This window comes from Alexandromys fortis, unplaced genomic scaffold (assembly GCF_014885135.2).
Source record: "Alexandromys fortis isolate MF-2015 unplaced genomic scaffold, M_Fortis_MF-2015_v1.1 scaffold_57, whole genome shotgun sequence".
Taxonomy (NCBI): domain Eukaryota; kingdom Metazoa; phylum Chordata; class Mammalia; order Rodentia; family Cricetidae; genus Alexandromys; species Alexandromys fortis.
Window position 1 is genome coordinate 2,620,166 of NW_026067941.1, and position 21,425 is coordinate 2,641,590.

The following is a 21,425-nucleotide window of genomic DNA, read 5'->3' on the forward strand; positions in this document are numbered from 1 at the left end:
AGTATCAGGAGAGTCTCTGGACTCAGCCAAGTACAGTGGTAGCAAGGTCTGATCATGGTGCTAAAGCGTTCTCTCTCTTTCTCTCTCTCTCTCTCTCTCTCTCTCTCTCTCTCTCTCTCTCTCTCTCGTATGTATGTATGTATGTGTGTATGTACGTATGTATGTATGCCTTTTTGAGTTGCTGACTTAGAAACAAGAATGGTATCAAAGTGATGGATGGCAGAGGAGTACCAGGGGAGCCTTTATCCCTGGGAAGATCTCTATCTTCTATTGCTTCAAGATGCCTATTGAAATATGGAATTGAATTACTTTTTGATAATAACATGGCGGTACTGCCATGAATATCCCCATTTTATGTCTGGCAATTTTCTTTTCTAACAGCCATATTCATTAGAGCAATTAACTTGAGGACAACCAGGTGGAATGAGTTGTAATGGTTCCTACCATAATTTAATATTTGATGAAGGAAGGAAAGTAATCCAACCTTGGAATATCGATAGGAAAATAGCAGCTGATCCTACAGATAAAATGTGTTCTTCGGTGTGATTCTGTGTGCGCCCTCTGAGTTGTCACGTTCCGCAGTGATGTCCCCAGAGGGGAGCTGCTTCTCAGTCGCCTCTTCTCTTCTTTCCCAGGGCGTAAGAAGTTTGAAATATTCTTATTTCGAGCCTCGCTATATCTTGGTGGTGCCCATGGACAAGGAAAAATACGAAGGATACTTGCGGAGAAAGGGATTGTTTAGTCGAGCAGAAATTGACTTCGCCGTCTCCAGGGTGGACCTTTACATTAAAATTAATCAGAAATTTCCAGGATATTTCGATGCAGTGATCAATGCAGGTCAGTAATGCCCGGCAGATTTTTATTTATTTTTTTAATATGCTTTCTTGTTTGAAGTATATAATCACTGCACTTCCAATTTATGTCCTGGAAAGAAAAGTCTTAGGAAACATAGATATTTATTGTAATTAGAAGCTGCAAAAAGCTGCAGAAGCGGGTAAGAACCTGTGAGCTCTCATCTCCCACAGTTTCCATCAGAAGGTTAAATCGTGTTGGTCCATAAAGTTGTGACTAATAAAGTTGGTATAAAATAGTCCCACATAGATTCCTCCCCCTGGGGACACTGTGATACTGAAGATGGATAATATCTCATTTAAAATATATGTTTGAGCTTCTAAAGGCATATGAAGCTCACATAATTCTATCATAATCTATTTATACAAAGAAATACAACTTCTGAAAATATTGGAAATTTGAAAGTATCTGAGTAAAACAAACATTTTTAAAAACTACCTCAGAATAAAGCATGCTATTTTTTTTTAGCCCAGATATTTTCCAGTTTTATCACCACAGAGAAATAATGAGTGTTTGAGGTAAAGGATATGATAATTACCCACATGTATATATGTGTTGTGTTTCATAAGTGTGTGCAATTATGTAGATTCAAATTTTATCATATAAACCAGATAGTGGTGGTGCACGCCTTTACTCCCAGCACTTGGGAGGCAAGGCAGGTCAAAACAAAACAAAAATTATTAAATAAAAAAAGGCTACTTGATTTGGAACAGAAGCCAAAGAGAGGAAGATAGAGAAATTATTGAAATATGAACTTTCTGTCTTAATTATACGGTCTCGCATCTGTGAAGGGATGGTAAATGCTGCGTATAGATGAGAAGATACGAGGAGCGAGGAGATGGCTCCGCAGGTCACACCACCTGCTGCCAGACCAGTTCACTCTCTCAGACTCATGTGGTGGGAGGAGAGAACTGGCTTTTAGGGGCGGCGTGTTTGAGACAGGGTTTCTCCATGTAGCCCTGGCTGTCCTGGAACTCACTCCGCAAAGAGGGATCTGTGCTGGGATTAAAGGCGTGCACCACTGCTGCCCTCTTCTACCACAAAGAGCGCATTGAATCCTCTCTGTGCTTTGAGCCTCTGACTTCTATTCTGTCGTGGACTAGACAGATCTATCCTTCTGTGGCTATGATTTGAGGGAAGCCCCCTTCACGGTAGCCTGCAACACTTGTGCTGTTAGTAACCTTAATTATACCTGCACATCCCTTTTATATATGACGTAATGTAATCACGGGCACGAACCCTCTTCATCTCCATGGGTTCTACCCACACGCGCGGAGTGGAGACTACAGGAGAGGGAAGTGTCATAGGCTCATCTAGAATGGTACCTGTGACAGCAGTAATAAAATGGGGTGCAGTTAGCAAACCAGTTCGCTCGCCATTGAACGCTGACTGTGTTTGGACATGATCCTGGTATATTAAGATGTTTTCTTGTTTGTTGTAGATGATCTGGACATTGCCTACAAACAGCTAAGTGAGCTCATTCGAGAATACCTGGGATTGACCAAGGAAGTCACTAAGGGTTTGGCTCCAACCGCAGGTACCAGCCAGTCTCCTCTGTATCAAGTTTATTCTCTGTTGTTGCTTGAGTATTCATTAGCTCGGCTAAAGCTGGTTTGCACTACTTACTTCCTGCATTTTTTCTGGGGTGTAGGAATCAGCCCTTTGGGTGTGTCTCTATGCCTGTAGTGGGACACTCCCCCACCCCCAGGGAGACACTAGGCAGTGCCTTGGACATGGACAATAGAGAAGAGTTGGTCTCATGCTCAGAACTCAAAAGTTCTTCCAAACGTCTATTCCCTTATGGAACTAGAGTATCGGACCTATCAAGTATCTATTTAGTCTAACAATTTTAGTGTGAGAGTTTTCTTACTCTTTATCTTTGGACTGCCAGTCCTGAAAAAGTTGCACTGCAGAGAACAGTGGGTACTCACTGGCCAGAACATGTGATGGAGTGGGGGGGCTAGCCCTACTGCTCCCTTGGCTAAGCTGCCTAGCTGTTCCGGGCTTCAGCTTCTCCTCCTGAAGAATAGAAATCACACTTCCCTCCTGCCTTGTGGACCCTGAGCAGCAAATGCCAAGGGATGTGTGAGAGCCTTGACTTGGAATCTAGGCATTCTGAGCCTAGAATTTGGGGACATGACTATTCCGAGATGTATTTGAAATGTGTGCCCCATTCATAGTGGTGCCAACAGCTGACGCCCCCGGAGTCCAGGGATGGCTGAGTGGATGGAGGAGGCCTTGTATACAGTCATTGATGTTATTTCCTCTTTAAAAGGGAAGGAAATTTTGACATACGCTATTACATGAACCTCGAAGACAGTGTGGTGAATTAGAGGATCAGAGAGGAACAGATACCATATGGTTGTCTTCTATGAGGTATTTAGAGCAGTCAAACTCACAGTCAGAAAACAGAAATGGAGATCAGAGCCAAGTGGAGGATGGAGCATCGTTGTTGGATGGGTAGAGTTTAAGATTGCAGAAGATGGAATGAGCTCTGGAGATGAACAGTGACGGTGCCACAGCAATGTCAGTGACTTAACGCATTGAATAATACTCGCTACACGGGGGGAAGATGGCAAACTGTCTGTACCGCTACCACAACAGGGATCTTTCCTAAAGGTCCTTCCAGAGCAGAACTGCAGTCACACAGACGTATTTGCAGCGTGGTGGTTCCCCCTAGGATCCTGTTTGCCTGGTGGCGCTCTGACAGACTGTGCGGTTCTGAGCACTCTTCTTAGGTCGCTTAGTCCTTGCATTTTGGGCTGAGGTCAGCGCAGCACCAGTAAACTCACGGTTATTAGCAGACTTTCCTGCCGTGAGTGTCTCGCGTGTTAAAGGAACTAAGGGACGGCATGGCAAACAGAAAATACTTGAAGTAAGCCTGGTCTATCAAATAGGCTTCACTGCAGTGCGCCTAGTGCGGTTTGAACCTCATGGAGCTTTCTCTTGAGGAAACAGGGCTCTCTTTGCTTTAATTCTTTGCTATCCAAGCAACCCTGTGATGTTTAAGTTAGTCTCCTGGGTGGCCCTGGCCCCCGTGGGGGCTGTACCTTACGTGAGAGCACACTCCCCTGCTCCCTGTACCCGAGCCATGTCCCACTGTAAATTAATAAATTGGTGTGCTGGCTTTTACATCACCCTCTTGTGAATTTGAATAAACACCAAGTCCCCCGAGTAACTGAAAAATGGTCCTGATCTGCATGGTGCTTCTGAACAGAGGAGCAGTGAGCAAGGCCTCGCACAGCTGTTCTGTAGCTCTTCCATTTCTACAGTGATCAGGACCCTGACTACAGCATGCAGTTACTATTTGGCAAATTAAGAGGCAAGATAATGTGTGCACAGGACAATAGACTCCCGCTTTAAAGCATATAATAAAATCTTACTTATTTGGAATAATTAGGTTAGGCTTATCTGATTTAATGAAAGGTATAAATTATAGAATTTATAAAAATGTCACAACTCTCAGAAACACTTACTAATCGAAACCAAAGCATCCGGTTATTGAATAATGGAATTCTAGCTTGCAAAGTAGACAGGATGGATTGCAATCAATCATCAGATCTATATCCTCAACAAAACCTGATTTTCTGAAAGGTTTAATATTCTGAAACAGACCGTGTTTTCTTAAGGCAAAAACCTTATCTCATGTTTACAGTTAATTTGCAGAGGGAGTTATTTTTTCAGCTGATAATTAAAGATAAACTTCCCCTTCAGTGACAGTGCACACATCAGACAGTCAGTATTCAAGGGAGGATATCTGAAATGCTAATGAATAGAGTCCTTATTAATAAGCTTTTAGGGTATCTCTGGTGCCCCCAAGGAGCCAAGCCAATGGCTTCTGTGAATGCCAGGACTGTGAACTCCTTGCCAAGGGTGAGGGTCACCTGGCTATAGGGTCAATACAGACGAGTGGGGCCTGTTCTCGTTTCGTTTCTGCTGCTGTGGTTAATTGCCCTGACAAAGAAGCAATTGGGAAAAAGAGTCTCACAATTTCAGGCAATAGTCCATCACTGTGCAAGTCCAGGTGACACAGTCCATCACTGTGCAAGTCCAGGTGACACAGTCCATCACTGTGCAAGTCCAGGTGACACAGTCCGTCACTGTGCAAGTCCAGGTGACACAGTCCGTCACTGTGCAATTCCAGGTGACACAGTCCGTCACTGTGCAAGTCCAGGTGACACAGTCCGTCACTGTGCAAGTCCAGGTGACACAGTCCGTCACTGTACAAGTCCAGGCAGCAGCCACTTCAAGCATCTCGTCACAGCACATCTACTGCCAAGAGCAGAGAGAAATGGATGAGTGTGCCTCGCTTGCTTGCTAGTCCTAAGCTTGATTCCTCTGTTCTTACATAGCTCAGGAACCCCTGCCTAGAGAATGGGGCGCCCACAGTGAGCTGCTGAGTTTTCTCACACAGTTAACATGCAGTCCCTCACAGACATGCCCACAGGTCAACCCAATATATACAATTCTTCACTGAGACTTTCTTCCCAGGAGAGTCTAGGGTCTGTGTCTTGTTGACAAAAATAATCATCATGGGGCACAGACTTAATTGCCCCCCCCAAAACTGTAAAGACTCCGTGAAAAGGGGGCAGAAGTACTATCCTCGGCCTAGTTGGGGCCTTGCCTCTTTACCTCTATTCTGAGGTGAGTTGTTCTGATCTCTTTTCTATGGCATATATGTCATATATATTCATTTGATATATGTTCATATATATATTCATATATATATTCACACACACACATATATATACATATACATATATATATATATCCTAAAAACTAAAACAAACATCTTAGTATAGGGGACTTAAAAAAATAATTAAAATGTCAAAAGAGAGAAAGTGAAATAAATATTTACAATTATATGAGAGGTTAGTCTGAACAATTGCATAACTGACTGGATGGGTATCTGAAGCCTTACTTTTCTGTCTTAAATCTATGAATTTGCAAAATCATCTTTTTCTTAAAACATAAAAGAAAACTGTATGCATCATTGTAGCGCGTTACTGAAGTCGGGCTTGGAGAGCTGAGGCTTTCCCCAGCTGGATTACGGGTATCTGTGTGTTGAGCTTCAGTACAAACAGACATCTTATGCCCATGGCACCATCTTTCCAAAAGAGATAGTCCCATGCCAGTGCAGCCTAAAGACAATTCCCAAATATTTGGAGTAATAATATACGGCTTCATCCCTGGGAATCATAAGCTGCTCGCCTGTCACTGGGAATACAGTGATAATGTCCAGGTCACAATGAGGATGCAGACAGTGAGAGAAAACCCAAGAGCTGTGTGCTCCGAGGACAGCATCCACCACCTAAGCTTAGAGCTGTGAACCTTCACCAGGATGGGCTAGCTGAATTATCACCGAATGCATGCATTACTAGCTTCAGGTATTTAGTGCAGAGAAGCTCCTACGACTTTAAATGCACCATTAATCTTAAATGCAGACCAGTTAAGTGTGAAACTGTCCAGTTTTTCCCCAGGGTAATGTAGGAAATATTTGTTTCTAAAGCATGGAGTTAAAAATATAGTTTCTATGAAGTAAGGAGACGCTCACTCATTGGCAGCTCGGTGCAAGGGTTTGCTCACCCTCCGTCTCTATAGAGCAGTGGTTCTCGGCCTTCCTAAAGCTGCGACCCTTTAATATACAGCTACTCATAAAATTATTTTCATTGCTGCTCCATAACTGTAATTTGCTACTGTTATTAATCATAATGTAAACAGCTGTGTGTTTCCGTGGTCTTAGGCCAGCCCATGGAAAAGGGTCATTTGACAAAAGGGGGCGCGACCCACAGGCTGAGAAGTGCTGCTTTAGCTCCCGCTTCCCGGCCTGCCACTGCTTCCAGCGAGCCTTTAAGGCAGGGGAGCTAATGAGCAGTCTGAGCTCTTGCCATAAAGGTTATGAAATGAAATTATATTTTTCCTATTTCTGATTAATGATAAAGGGAAAAATGGAGCAATTTGCCAGTCCATAAAATGGCGCTTTTATCTTCTAATAAAGGGCATGGTGTCAGTTAACCAAATTTTCTAAATCGTTAAATCATCAAAGTAGAAAAAGAAAACCTGTGTGTCTGCCCATGAATGTAAAAGGAGAGAGAGAACCTTCAGCGCCGGGTGTCATTGGCCTTTTGCTTTGCTTCGTAAGTCGTTTACATGTCTTGCATGCATCGTGTAAGCATACATAATTTGCCATTTTTTATCCTTTAGAACTTTTTGCGTTTATTTCCGTGTGTGTGTGTGTGTGTGCATGTGTGTGCCACAGCATGTGCATGAAGGCAAAAGGACAACTTGTGGGAACTGATTGTCCCCTCCACCACGTGGGTTCCAGGGATCAAACTTGGGTCATTGATCTTGGCTGCAGGAGCTTTAACCACTGGACCGTCTTGCCAGCCCCAGTTTGCCATTTTAATTACGTTAAGTGTAAACTTCAGTGCCATTAACTACATTCTCAGTGTTGTGTAACCATCACTACCACCGATTTCCAAAGCTTTTCGCTGTTTAAAAAAGAAACTCTAGGGGCTGGGGAAGATGGCTCAGTGGTTAAGAACACTGACTGCCCTTCCAGAGGACCTGGGTTCAATTCCCAGCACCTGCATGACAGCTCACAACTGTCTGTAACTACAAGATCTGACACTGTCCCACAGACATGCATGTAGGCAAAACACCAATGCAAATAAAATAAAAATAAATTATTGAGAAAAACAAAACAAAGTCTATACTCAGTAGCCATCCCCTACCCCTGGCAACCTCTGACCTACTTTCTAGTCTCTGCAAATTTACCTGTTTAGTTTGACTTTTAAATTTAACCTTGTATCTTGTCTAAAGTTGTGTTTTAGTTTGTATCTGTGGTAAATTTGGTGATAAAAAAAGATGAACAGAGGGTGGCATTAGAAGCCTCACGGAGGAGGCGTTCCACTCTTGTCCTCTTCCACTTTCAGGAGACGTCGAGTTTGACTGGGTACAAAAGAGGACCTGACTAGAAGGCTCATTGTGAATCTAGAGTAGCACACACCCACCCCTCTTTAGTGGGGGGGACAGTGGTCAGGGACACATTTACTGCTGGAGATGGACCACTCTGGGGCCACCAAAGTCTCCCCCAAGTTGAACTCGGAGTAGTTTCTTCAAGGTTGCTCCAGACTGATGCATCACGTCTGACCACTGCAGGGTTCAGAGCTATGCCGTCTGGTCTGTTGTTTAGGTCACCAGAAGCACGTCAAGGCTTCTATCATTTATACATGAGTGCCAGATGGGGTGACTGTGTCCAGGACACCAGAGAACTCTAAGAAGATGTGACTGGGGGAAACAGGCCCTCTCTATAGAACCAGTATTGCCAGTAGCGTCTGGGAGCCATTTCAGGAGCCAGGGAGATCTGGGTGATGGTGACCTTGAGGACAGCAGCGTGGACCCTCGATCTTCAGGAGCAGACTCTGGTGTCTTAGGTCATCCTTGAACCTATGCCTTCCTTCTTCCATTCCTTTCCCACTGAGCTTTTGCTGGACGCTGAGCCTCAGGGGTGTTAGTAAAGAGACAGGACTGCTCTCAGTGGTCACAGCTTACATCTTAACTGTTAACCAGCAAAACCAGTCTCATTTATCTGGAAACTCTCTTTACCACCCACAGATCCAAACTCGGTTTCGAGCAAACATCTGAATGCTTATTCATTAATGTTCGCTAGAAATGGTCCTAACGTCTTTCAGAGAACTGTAGTCACTTAGTCTCCACAAGCAGAAGGGAAGTCCTACCTGTGCCTTTCTTTTAAAGGTCTTTTGTGCGACCCCAAGGGAAATGGAATTTTTTTTGTTGTTTTATTTCTGGCAGTAAAGAGTCTTTGTGGCTAACTCTCTTTATATTAAAGCAGGGGCTCCCTCTAACAAGAAGACCATCTCTGGGGTCCCGGCACATCTGGTCCCCTCCCCCAGGCGCTTGGCAAGACTGCAAGCAGACGGCCAAAACTCAGAGGCTCTCCTGGAAGTGCAGACTCTTGCAACGACCTCTGAAAGTCAGAACCCAGCTCCCTCAAAGGGCCAAGAGTTAACTGAGGAGGGAGAACCCCCTAAGAAGGACCCTTCTCCTAGCAGCCACCTGGATCCCCTTCAGGAGGTCAGTTCTTCAACCCTTGCTATTCCTCAGGAAGCCCAAGACATACCACCAAAGGAGAAGGAAGGGGATGGCCAGCCAGCCGACCTTCCTCCGAAGATAACTACTGAGATGGAAGGCTCTGAAGATGAGCCTAGACCACCTGAGATAGAAGCAGGACAGTCTTCTACTGTTGCATCTCAAGAGCCATCACAGCATCCTGACCCCTCCCCCCGACTCAGACCTCAGTCAGACCAGGATAAGGAATCTGGAGAGCTCAAAGGAGCCCCTAGCAACCCACCCCTCTCTGAATCTTCACAGGGACCTGACCCAGCTTCTGTGCAGGATAAGGGAACTGAGCCAACCAACCCTGTGCCCAGCAGTTCCGCTTCTGTGCAGGATAAGGGAACTGAGCCAACCAACCCTGTGCCCAGCAGTTCCGCTCACAGTGCTTCAGAAGATCCTACCCCCTCTGATGTGGTGAAGCCCGCTGGGGGCTCTCAACCACCTCCGAAGGAAGGAACCTCCAAAGCAGAAGTTCCCCGGGCTGGTACTCCTTACCCAGAAATTCCCCCTCCCCAGGACTCATCCACAAACTCAAAACATACCCAGGTCAGGGAACAGCCAGTGACTTTGCTCCCTAGAAGCCGGCTGGCTCCTACCAGGCTGCCCCAGCCCCAGACCCTGGCTCCTCTCCAGAGCAGAAGACCCACACCCAAGCTTCTCTCTCCCAGCAGGGAAGAGGCTTTGGGGACGAGCTCAGATCAGACCCCAGCTCCATCTCCAAGGTCTCTTCCAACTCAGGATGGAGACCCCAGTAAGCTTCCTCCCATCAGCCCTCCCCAGTCCAAACCACCCCCAAACCCAAGCCCTGACACAGCCCACAGTCCACAGCAAGCCCACTTTGGGAAAGGCAGTGAGATGAAGCTCCCACTTATCAGCCCGCAGGAACAAGCCCAGCGGCACTCCCCCAATCCTCCCCAGGAAGAGGAAGCACCCAAAGTCCGCCTCCCTCATATTCCTGCTCCCTCTGTAGAACCTCAGCCGCCTCAGAACACCTGGCCAAGGTCTACTTCGAAGCCTGCAAAAGAGAGAAAGACTCTTAAAGTAGGTCATGCCTCCGGCAAGAAGATTCCAGATCTGCAGGCCTCAACTCACAGCCAGGAGGCTGCTAAGCAGAAAGACGCTAGGAAAAAAAACCTCAGGCAGAGAGAGATAGCTAAAGGGCCGCCACACCCAAGAAAGATGCCAGCCGGAAAGTCTCAGACTAACCAGCAGTCAGAGTCCCATAGTAAGCCAACTCCTAGGAATGTGTCTGACCCACTTGCCACCATGTCCCCTCTGAGCCACGCTGAAGCAATGCCAGCAGACCCCCAGAACCAGGAGGAGAAAACCCACAAAGCCCATAATTCCAGAAAGAAGGACCTGGCTCAGTCTGTAGGTGCATCCCATAACCCAGTAACGTCTGAAGGGGTAGCTCAAGAAAATGAGATGGCCTTCGGTGAGAATCAGCCAACCGGAGAAGGTCAACCCCCGCAGCCCACCGCCAAGTTGGCACAGGAGGGTTCTGCTCCTGCGGTGCATCGTGGGGGAAGAGAACAGGCTCAAAAGAAGGAAAGGTCTCAGAAGAGAGAGGTGGTGGGGAAACCTCCAGAGCAGGAGACTGCAGCCCCTAGCCAGCCACGGGCCAAAGAGACACAAGCCCACAGAGACACCAGTGAGCTCAGACAGGGCTACGCCCAGAGGCACAATATCCTTATGTCTAAGCAGCAACCCAAAGAAAAACGAACTCGAAAAAATGGGGCTGTGCCAGAGAACAGAAGCCCTGCTGCTGCCCCCCAGAATCAGGTGTTAGAGGAGGAGCAGGGCAGCCGGACAGGAAGACTGCGAGCCAGGGGCAGCCAGAGCATCAAAGTTTAAGCCTTGGTTCCTGAGAAGCTGTGAGGTCTGGTGCTGTCGGGCTTGGAGATGCACCAAGATGTGCTGGTTTCCTTCTGCCTCCACCAGTCAACGCCTTGCCTGGGGTGGGAGGTCTCAGAAGCCTTTGTAGCTCTGTTCCCCCTTGTGGCAGCAGCCTGGGGAGACAGCTGGTTTGTTGCTGGTGCCATCAAGGGGCTCTTATGAATTTCAGTAGCACTGATGGCTGAAGAAGGGCAGATTACCATAATGTTTTGTTTTCTTCATTAGGAAAACTCACTTCTAGGCTGGAAAATTTCTTCATGCTTTGTGCATTATTGGAGGGGCCTGCAGAAAAAAAAAAAGAACTGCAAAATGAAACCTTGCTGGTTTTTTTTTTTTTTTTTTTTTTTTTTTTTTTTTTTTTTTTTAGAGAGATTCCCAGCATGTGCACTTAACAGGTACTGGCTGGCCAAGCACTCGAGGTCTGAATTGGCATCTGTTTTGTTTGTACATTTCAAAACGAGTGTCTTCTTTCTGTCTTTGAATAGAACTCTCATGGTCCGTGTCTTCAGTGTGGCCAAAGCATCTGGTCGAATCACCTAAAAGAATGTGTGGGGAGGAAATTCAGGGGTATCGGTTTTTCATTCATCTCTCCATATTTATTGTTATGTTATACTTCTGGCAATGACTAAGGGATGGCCAAAGCCAGCCTATTGGAAATCTATTAGATGAAAGTATGTGGGAAGGGCCAGGGTGCAGCCGTCTCTCAAAGGCAAGGGGCCAGCTACTGATCATCACCAAGTTTCTTGTCATCTTCCCGACTAAGCAAGAGTCTAGACTGCCGTCACTTCTCACCTCTGCCATTCTCCACGAGATTCCAGTCCTTGAACTGCAAATGGTTGTATGTCATTCTCTCTGCATAGCAGGGACATCCCTGCCAACAGCCCTCAAGTTACATCTGATGGTATCTCTCACTACTGCTACAACGGAATTCATCTAAATCATCCTTAATCCTGAGGTTAAAAAGAACATCCAGAGAAGGCTGATTGCCCCGTTGGATCAAGCGTTCATTTAGAACAATCAGCTCTGGCCTGGGCATGGTTATCATGACCTATCACCCACTGGGTTCACTGCTCCATACAGAGACTATGTTTCCAGGGGGGATAATTGCAGTCAAGGCCATCAGTCCACGATTCTACTCTTTAAAAAAAAGTTAGAAGATGATCATTGAGTCCTTACTGTGTGTACAGGCAATGTATTGAAGCTGTCTGATATCCCATGTTTAGTATATAGCCAGTGACTAGTGCCTGTGTTTTATCTTATACAAAAGATACGTGCCCACAAACCTGTATGAATAGCAAAGATTATCTCAAGTGCAATAGAGGACACTGATAGTTTTAAAAATCAGCCATATAGGGAGTGAACAAGACTCTTCTCAGAACTATGGAATATTAGTAGTTATCCTCTGATTTATCTGCCTTCTCTAAGATAAAAGTTATAGGATGATTTTTAAGTAATTTCCAATTACTAAGTGAAGTCATCACCAAGAAGGCATTATTGAGCATTTTCTATGTACCAGACAAAGCAACGGTTGCTAGGTATAGCATAAGATGATGCCGGCACTTCAGGGAACTATGACAAAACAGCCCTTGACTGCACCATGTAATTGGGGTACCTGGAGATGCCAAAGCTGGCTTAGCTGTAGTTGGTATCCCACAGGTAAGAAAACATGATCATTTACTTTTTTAGATTGTTGTAAGAGCACTCCCTCTCAGAGTGCCCCACCTCCTAGAACTGCACCAGGAAACACTTCAGAGAGAAGCTCGCCCCTCAGCCGAGGCTTCAGGGCTGCAGAACTGGTCAGTAGACGGATGCAGGAGGAGATGCTTGCTGTTGCCTAAATGCACAGGCAGGGGCAGATAGTGTCTCCTTAGACCCAGCTGTCAGGGGAGGTCAAAGCCAGTTGGTAATTAGCTTGGCTGTGGAGAGGGTAGATTATGAACGACAGCAAGCAAAGAATTGCCCCCCCCTTCTTTGAGACCATCTCATTATGTAGCCCTAGCTGGACTAGAACTTGCTATGTAGATCAGATTGGCTTTGAACTCACAGGAATCTACCTGTCTCTGCCTCCTGAATGTTCAGATTAAACGTGTGCACTGTGATGCCCAGTATACCATTCATTTTCTATATTTGGAGATTGGGGTGCTTTGTGGGCCGGAGCCTCGCCTGGATTTGAGTTTTGGAACCATGTTGGGGTGTCCTCTTTGGCTGCTGTTTTGGAGACGTTTGGAGCTGCATTTTTCTTTAGTGTTTGAGTGAGACGCATTGCGCAGGCTTCCCTCTGCTGTGGAGGAGGCTCTAACCTCTGGAATTCACAATAAGACAGGGCTTTTTTTTTTTTCCTTTTTGGTTTTCTGTGGTTTGAAGTTTTATTCACTGCTGTTGGACATTTTGAAAGGACAGTGAAAGCCCGTTGTCTCTGGGAGAGGCTTTTACTGCTAGTATTGATTATCTTGCCACAAGGGAAAGCTTCATGTTTTCAAAGCAGAGCATAGATATATAAAGTGACCGCTTTCCCTCTACACTAACAGGCAAAGTTCACATTGCTTCCGCCTGGGGTTTATCACAAAGCAATCCTGAGAGAAAGAAAAAAAAAAAAGCCATGGTGGGCTTTAAAAGTCACCACGCTCATAATGTCACCTTCTTCTGGAAGTCTGGTGTTTAGCATTCAGTTCAACAGAGAGCGCTTCCACCAGCTGTAAGAGCCTTCTTCACGTATGTAAAGAGCCAAGCCCCCTAAAGATAGAGAAGGCACGATCAAGCAGCTCACAAAAGAGGAAGTAAAAATGTCCAATAAGCATGTCAAAAGGAATTTAACCTCACTGTAAGTTAAAGCAGAACAGACCTTTTGATACCAGATATAAAACAGATGAAGCTTTATTGCGTGAAGTGTTGGTGTCAACAGTGAGGAAGCAAATTGGCTTGCTTTTTCTGGGGAACAGTTTCCCACCCCATCAAAGAGTTACAATTTGCAGAACTTTAATCTGATCATTTAGATCCAAGAATTATGATGAGGAAAAGTACGCGAGAATGTTCATACCAAATTTTATAACGAAGGTTAGCAATACTCCACGTAATGGGAATTTTGAAATACATTTACAACACAGCCATCTGCTAGAGGCATCTGCCTGGTGTTGCCCTTATAATCCTGTAGACTCTTTACTTGGAAGATAGTGTTCATTACACAGAGGAGGAAAGGGGATTAAGGAGGCAGTCAGTGTGGCTCCTGTGTTGGCTACGGGACACTAGATTGAGACTAGTTTTCTTTTTTTGTTTATGTTTTTGGTATTTTCTACAAGTTCATGTTTATTCTAAAAAGGAAAACAGAGTTAACACATGTACACACACACACACACACACATACTTTGGAGAGCTGCCACGTCTATTTGGTCCATTCCAATTTGACGTAATAAAGGACTTTCTGAGAGTCAGATGGCTTGCAGAAAAACAGAGCAGCCTCCTCCAGACATGAAGGGCATCATCTTAAAATGGAACCTCTGTGTGTTGGGCGACTTCATAGAGTAGATGGAACCGAAGTTTCTCTTTCTGATTTATGGTCCACTTACAACAACTGGTCTCCTTGTTATGAAGAATCCAGCTGCCTTTTCCATTAAGTAGCATGCTTTTGTAGTAGGAATGGAGTGGTCCTTGTGTTCATTAGCTCACTGGCTTAAAACACTTTTGAGCAAGCTCCATAGGGAGAAGAGTACATTTCACAGTATCGCAGCCCAGGAAGCACATCCACATATAGGAAATAATTTTATGACACTTTTTCATAGATGATGTACTCACATTTTCTATGGTGCTGAGTTTAAATTTTCTAAATTCAGGTTGTAGCTCACTAAATCAGTTTTACAATGTAGTTTGCACTCTACTGAGCCTTCTGGATCTCGACTTTGTCCTGTTCCTAGGGCCTGCTTGCCAGGTCACCTACTTTCTCTATCTGCCTTCAGGTTGGTTGGATAGGCTAGCCTCAACTTACTCTGAATTCTTCTCTGAGAACAGGATCTGGTATATTGGCAGTTAAGTCTTTTGTTATTGGTTGGCCTTAGGCTGGATATTATCCAATCTTCCTATACATAGCTATAAGTTCTTTTATAAAGCTTACAAAACACTTTAAAACACGCTTGATCAGTGGTGATGCTCCCAGTAAGTCATTAGACAGCTCCCTTGCCCTTAGCTCCATGACAACCCCATAAATAGCACTGTTACAATTAAGGAGCCCCCAGATTCCCCTTGATGTCATTGAGGTGCTGATATAGTACCTAGCACAATATGTCTATAAGTGAGTTTACATGCATGGTAGGGTTTGAGAGACTAACTTTAGTAGTAACGTTTTCACATTGACTAGGCATCCTAAAAAGAGAGCAAATGCCAGTCCCTCTTTTGTGTGTTGATGGTAGGTACTGTTAGCAGAGTAGACCCATAACCTTAAAGCTGACTGTGGGATGGCCATCACAAGCAGCCAAGGCTGAGGGCCTTCTGTTAATGATAATAACATTAGAAAGTATCAATTACAAACAACAGTGAATGTCAAAATAATCTTTGGAAACTCAGTCTAGTCAGGAGTAAATAAAGGAGTATGCTAAAGAACCCAGAACAATGTCTGCCCCATGGCAAGTCAGTACCAAGATGAGCATTTGTTAGCCCTACCATGTAAACAGCCAAAAAATATTGCATTTGGTCATGAATTAGAATAGGAGAGCATGTCCTGTTTGAACTAGGTGGAAGTGTTTGTTAAATGAAATTGTCTTCTCTGGAAATCCCTTTATGACTTCAGCCATGGCTAAACTAAGGAGCTTAAACAAAATCATAACGACATTAAAAAGAAATGGTAGTTCAGTTTACTATCCCTAAGATCGAAGGCTCCTTCGCTGGGCATTCACAGGCTGCCTGTACCTGCAGAAGACAAGGAGAGGCATCAAAGCTGAGCTGGTGGTCAATTTCCTTCTGACACAAACATCAGCACTTAGGAGAGCAGCTGGCATGTAGTGCACACTCAGTAAATGCTATCTGTTCTTTTATTGTTGTGTATTCTACTGGGCATACAATACATGCTGCCACGTTCTGTGTAATAAACAGATACATTTATGTGTTTTCTCTTCGTGGTGGGTTGAGACGAAGTCTGTCTTTTACTTCTATATCTACCAACCTTTGTTTTTTTGAGAACAAAACTAAACATCCAAGTGAAGAAAAGCAGGAAAACCTTTGCTGGGGAAAGCGACCGATGAAGTGGGGACTTGGGGACAGTTGCTCAACAGGCTAAATAGCAGCCAGGTGCAGCAGCACATGCCTGGGTGCCAGCTACTCCAGAGGCGGAGAAGAGAAGCTCCCTTAAATCAAGGGAGGCTAGCAAACAAGGGATGTTTCGGCCTGTGGCAGTGCGGTGCATCAGCAAGATTTATTCAAGCATGTTGGTCAACGTAGAGGAAACTTTCGGCCTGTGCTAAAGCTCCCTGTAGGTTCTGTCTCTTCCTGCCTGTCATGGCTTCCTCTTCTTGTCTCCAGCTTCCTCTCTTGACGTTTGGTCCCCTCTACATTTTATTTCCTTCAAAGCATCAACTAACAACCTCATGACAAACTTACTCATTTTGTAAAAAGATCTGGCATTACCAGAGCTTTCATCGGAGTGTTCTGGAGTCGGTGTCTGGACATTGGCTTCTTAGTTGAGCTCCATGGAAGACATTACACAAAATGAAGTCCAGAAGGAAGAAAAGGTTTCAAACTTCATTTTCTCTGAGTATGAATATTTTTTCACAAGCATTCTTTTTTTTTTCCTGGTGTGGAGTCGGTTTCTGTTTAAGTAGCTGGTTATCCCTCTGCGAGGACACCAAAGAATAGAGCATCCCACTGTTCCAGTAGTTTAGCAGATATATTCATCTTGCCATAGAAACATGAACATTATTACTCTATTTCATTGGACTGAGGAGATAGCTTTCTGCGTAGTATCCTATTTTACTATGGAAAATTATCATGGGTATTATATGAAATGAATTTTCTGCTTGCTGTTATTCCTTTCTCAGAACACAAACAGACACGATGTGTTGCAATGCAATTCTGTCTTGGAAAAAATAGCTTCTTTTGGTTCCTTTAGCTTTGTGAAAATACTCCCTAATGAACTCATTGCTTTTCTTTACTTTCTACCACAAATTGTATAACTAATCTATTAGAAATAAATAGTTTACATTCTATAGTCCATTATGTGTTTTAAGTTGTCTTAAGCCTTTTTTCATGGCTGTATATATTTCATGATGTATATTGCTTGTTGTGGGAATTTACTTGTGTTTATATATTAATCATGGCATTGATAAATTACTCTTAGTTAAAAGAAAACCGTGTTTTTAGAGCCGCCTTTGTGTGGGGAAAAAAATGAATGCTTTTGGGGTTATTGGGTAGTGAGAATTTATTTCTCAAAATGGGAGCCTGTTTCCCAAGTCATCCATTCCAGAGACTGCTTCTTTCAAAGAGAGAAAAATTAGTGGGAATACAATTCCTTTTCAAAATTTTATTTAAATATTTGCAGTCTTTCCTGTTGAAAGATGATCAGCCCTCTGTGTATGGAGAGTGGCCACATGGATTCGCTACCTAAGTCATCTTGCTGCTCTCTCTTCTCATATTATTCACAGCCTCGCCCCCACATGGCAATTTAATGAGTGCTTCCTGACCTGGATATTTTCCTGTGATAGCATATCCTTGGCATGGATTATTTTCTCCTTTCCTGGGTGTGAGATATCCTATGTTGCCTGTATGATACAACATTAAACACGTCCATGGTCTGTTCCTAGTGTGTTGTCTCCACCACGTGTGCTGGTCGGACTGTGTAGTAGGAGGAGCGGCGGGGCTGCGTCCCGGCATCCTACCCCGAAATAATTACATGGAAACTGTATTCTTTTAAACACTGGTTGGCCCATTAGTTCCAGCCTCTTATTGGCTAGCTCTTACATATTGATCTAACCCCTAACCCGTTTCTAATAATCTGTGTAGCCCACAAGGTGGCTTACCAGGGAAGATCTTAACCTGCGTCTGTCTGGAGTAGGAGAATCATGGCGACTGCCTGACTCAGCTTCTTTCTCCCAGCATTCTGTTCTGTTCCTCCAGCCACCTAAGGGTGGGCCTATCAAATGGGCCAAGGCAGTTTCTTTATTAATTAACCAATGAAAGCAACAGATTAGAAAGAAATCATTCCCACATCAGGACTGGAGTCTGTGCTTCTTCCTTTAAAGTGTATTGGCCAAATAATATTTAAGTCATCTGGCTTCAAGGGAATGTGTCTAAGTGCAAGGTGCAAGCCTTTTAAGATCATCTGGAAATGCATTCCGGTTGTTCCACATCCTTCTGCGTTCTCCTGCTCCCCATCAACAGCTCTAAAACCAGCCGTGCTTCATTACACTCGCTTATGCTTCATTGTAGGCATTTAAATAAATTTAACCGGCCTACATAATGACGAGCTTGTGTCTTTCGTGGACTGTAAAGTAGTCTGCATGCTTTTTAAGCATCGCCTCAAGGCACACCTAAATATAGATGCTCTGACTCAAGATGACACCCAGGAAGTTGGAGGCGGTGCCTTGGAACGTGGGTAGTTCTGTCGGGTTTCAGCTGAGAAGGAAGGCCTTTTGTCTTCTGATGTATGAAAAATACATTTTAAGTGATGTGAAATGCTAGTCCATATCACTACAGTGGTGGTGTTCTAATGTAGTTTCAGTAATATAAACACATTATCTGTGCCTCAGATGCTGCGTTGCTAACTCGTAAGACATTGAACTGTCAGGACTGCAGCTGCTCTGTAGCGTCAGATCAAGCATGGCTTCGTTATACCACAGTACAGATGGCTGATAGAAAGCAAGAGAAAGAAGCCCATGTGAAAACCATATTTTGAATTAGCTTATATATAATATGTTTCCACAGAAAAGACCAAGTAGGTAGGAAAATATATGCATGTACACACATGATCTATGACCTTCTCTGTGGCAGTTATTTCAGGAAATGTGGCCTCTAGTTTTTATCTTTTAAAAATATTTGTATTAATTCTTTGAGAATCTCCTACACTGCTTTGGTCATGTTCACCTCCCTTCCCCCTCTTCCCAGATCCACACCCTCTTCCATATCCACCCAGCTCTCTGTCCCCATTGGTTTTTACTCTTGGGCATGTGGCTACCTGCTGGAACACCGTCAACCAAATGGGACCCACACCTTAAAACAACAACAACAACAAAATACCTTTCCACTCCTGTTGCTCCTCAACTTGGCCATGGGGCTTCATGCCCACCTCCACTTCCTTCCTGACTTGTGCACACTGTCACAGATGCTGAGTTCATGCGTGCATCTGCTCCTTGTGTCCAGAAAACAGTTTTTGGTTTACTCGTTCATTGCCCCTGACTCTTACCATCTTTCCACTCCTCTCTTCCACAGTGATCCCTGAGCCTTGGGGGGAGTGAGCGTGATGTAGGGATTCCGTGGCCTCTTATTCTCTACGTCGTGACTGGTGCTGAGGTTTGAGGGATGCGCTAATGTATAATGGTAAATCACATGGGCTCAGCTTAAACCACTAGGTCCACTAAACAGAGTAAAGAAGGTTCTGCCCCGACCTGTGGTCTGTCTAGCCACAGGACCTGATAACACTGCCAGCTTTGGGATTACAAGCAGGTGCTGCCACCCAGAATTTTATTTGGGCACTGGGGAACCAAACTCAGGTTTTCATGCATCTGTAGCAAACACCAACTGAGCCATCTATCTCTCCAGCCTTAGAGGTGAATTCTATTTTTTTTATTGAAAATAGATTTTTCATACAATAAAGTCCTGATTACGGTTCCCCCCCCCAGATCCTCCCCATCTCGACACCCACCCAAGTCTGCACCCTTTCTTTCTTTCTTTCTTTCTTTCTTTCTTTCTTTCTTTCTTTCTTTCTTTCTTTCTTTCTCTCATTAGAAAACAAGTGAGTATCCAAAAACAATAAAAACAAACAAACCAGAATGAGACAAAACAAAGGAGCTAAAGAAAAAGCACGTGCAACACATGTCTGCAGAGACAGGCACATTTGCACACCTGGAAATCCCGTACAAACACAGAATTGGAAACTGAATGTTATATAACATAATGTGTAAGCAACAGACCTGTAAAGAAAAATAAATCCCAGACAAAGCTTTATGAGACAAAACAATAACAACAATAAAAACCCTCTTCTGGCTCTTAATATAAAACTGACCTCCCTGCCTGGTGCTCATGTTTGATCTCTTTATCTCTTCAAACTTCTGACAGTGTCTCCAGCTTACAGAGAACTTCCTTCTATCCCCTCCCCTCCTCAGAGGACTTCGTTTGACCTCCATGCCATCTCTTTCTGTCCCTTTACCTGACTTCACTGTGTTTATCACCTAACATTTGAAATTGTATTGTCTGTCTCCAGCTTTAGTCCCCACGGGTCAAGGAGTTCTGTTTGTTGCTTTATCTGCAGCGTCCAGAACTACATCCTCTGCATGGCAGGTGCTCAATAAATATGGATCAAATCAATATTCTCAAGAAGATTTAACAAAGAATGCTCCCACACACGGTGCCTTTTGATCAGTTTGGTTGTGATAAGTACGGTTACTTTAACATTCCTCTCGAGATTCCTCCTGACCTAGAATTCCCGGATACGCCCAACCACTTACTGCACACCAATCACTCCGCTTTGAAGATGGGTGCTAGGATATGGACTCTGGATTCTCCGGCCAGGATTACTTTGCGACGACATCCACTTTCCTTTATTGGTTTGGGATCGGCACAGTTAGTCTTAAGTTCATGTTCATTCAGTCCCAGCACACAGCAGAGAGTAGAGAGGTCACTCTTCTGCCCTCAGCCCCACATCACCCTATCCCTAACTCACCTCTCTTCTCCCTTGGTCTCTATCTCACACATCCCAGCCTGGCCTCAAGTTCTGTTTTTGCTGAAGATGACCTTGAACTTCTGACCCTCCTGTCTCCACCTCCCAAATGCTGGGCTTGCAAGTAGATCCATCATGCCCTTCTGATGAGAGCCTTGTGCATGTTAAGTTGCCACTCTGAGAACAAGCCTTGAGGTCTCATGTTTTTTACGGGATTTCTGTCTTCAGGCCGGGTGAGGATCTGTGTGTAAAGTTCTGTCTGTGGGCTGAATGCCAGATACCTCACTGCAGCTTCTCATCCGACCCAGGAGCCCAGGCCTTGCCTCCTAAACTCAGAGACCTTGCCTTCCATCCTAGTTCAGGGACACAAGCTTTAGCCCCTGGTACCTCTGGCTTCTTGGCATCTATTCTGTTTCTGACCTCTTCACCTTGAAGTTTTTCTTTCCAGACTCTATTTTGCATATATATTAAAAACAAAATATACCTCTGCAATACATTCATGCTTCCGTATGTCTTTGGGGTGGGATAGTTTCCCACATCTGCTCAATCAAGCATGTCAATTAAAGGTGTGTGGGAACGATACTATTTTAGCATTTTATAAGCAATGCTCCTGAGATGCTTGCTGCTCCCAAGGACCTATGTGCATGAGCAAGACCTGAAGTGTGTATTCTATACCTCTAGATGT

The 21,425-nt window shown here is 44.5% G+C and overlaps 1 protein-coding gene across 3 annotated transcripts in view; it reads left to right on the forward strand.

The window, feature by feature from the left end:
- Lrguk (leucine rich repeats and guanylate kinase domain containing) overlaps nt 1-21,425 on the forward strand; it is a 113,799-nt gene that overhangs the window by 66,642 nt on the left and 25,732 nt on the right. For 2 of the 3 annotated variants that reach the window (XM_050148110.1, XM_050148111.1), the window contains exons 14-15: nt 636-837; nt 2,294-2,389. In XM_050148110.1, coding sequence (XP_050004067.1) covers nt 636-837; nt 2,294-2,389 — 298 coding nt within the window. Of the gene's footprint in view, nt 1-635; nt 838-2,293; nt 2,390-8,704; nt 11,204-21,425 lie in introns of those variants that run through there. The other variant, XM_050148109.1, reaches the window with a different exon arrangement.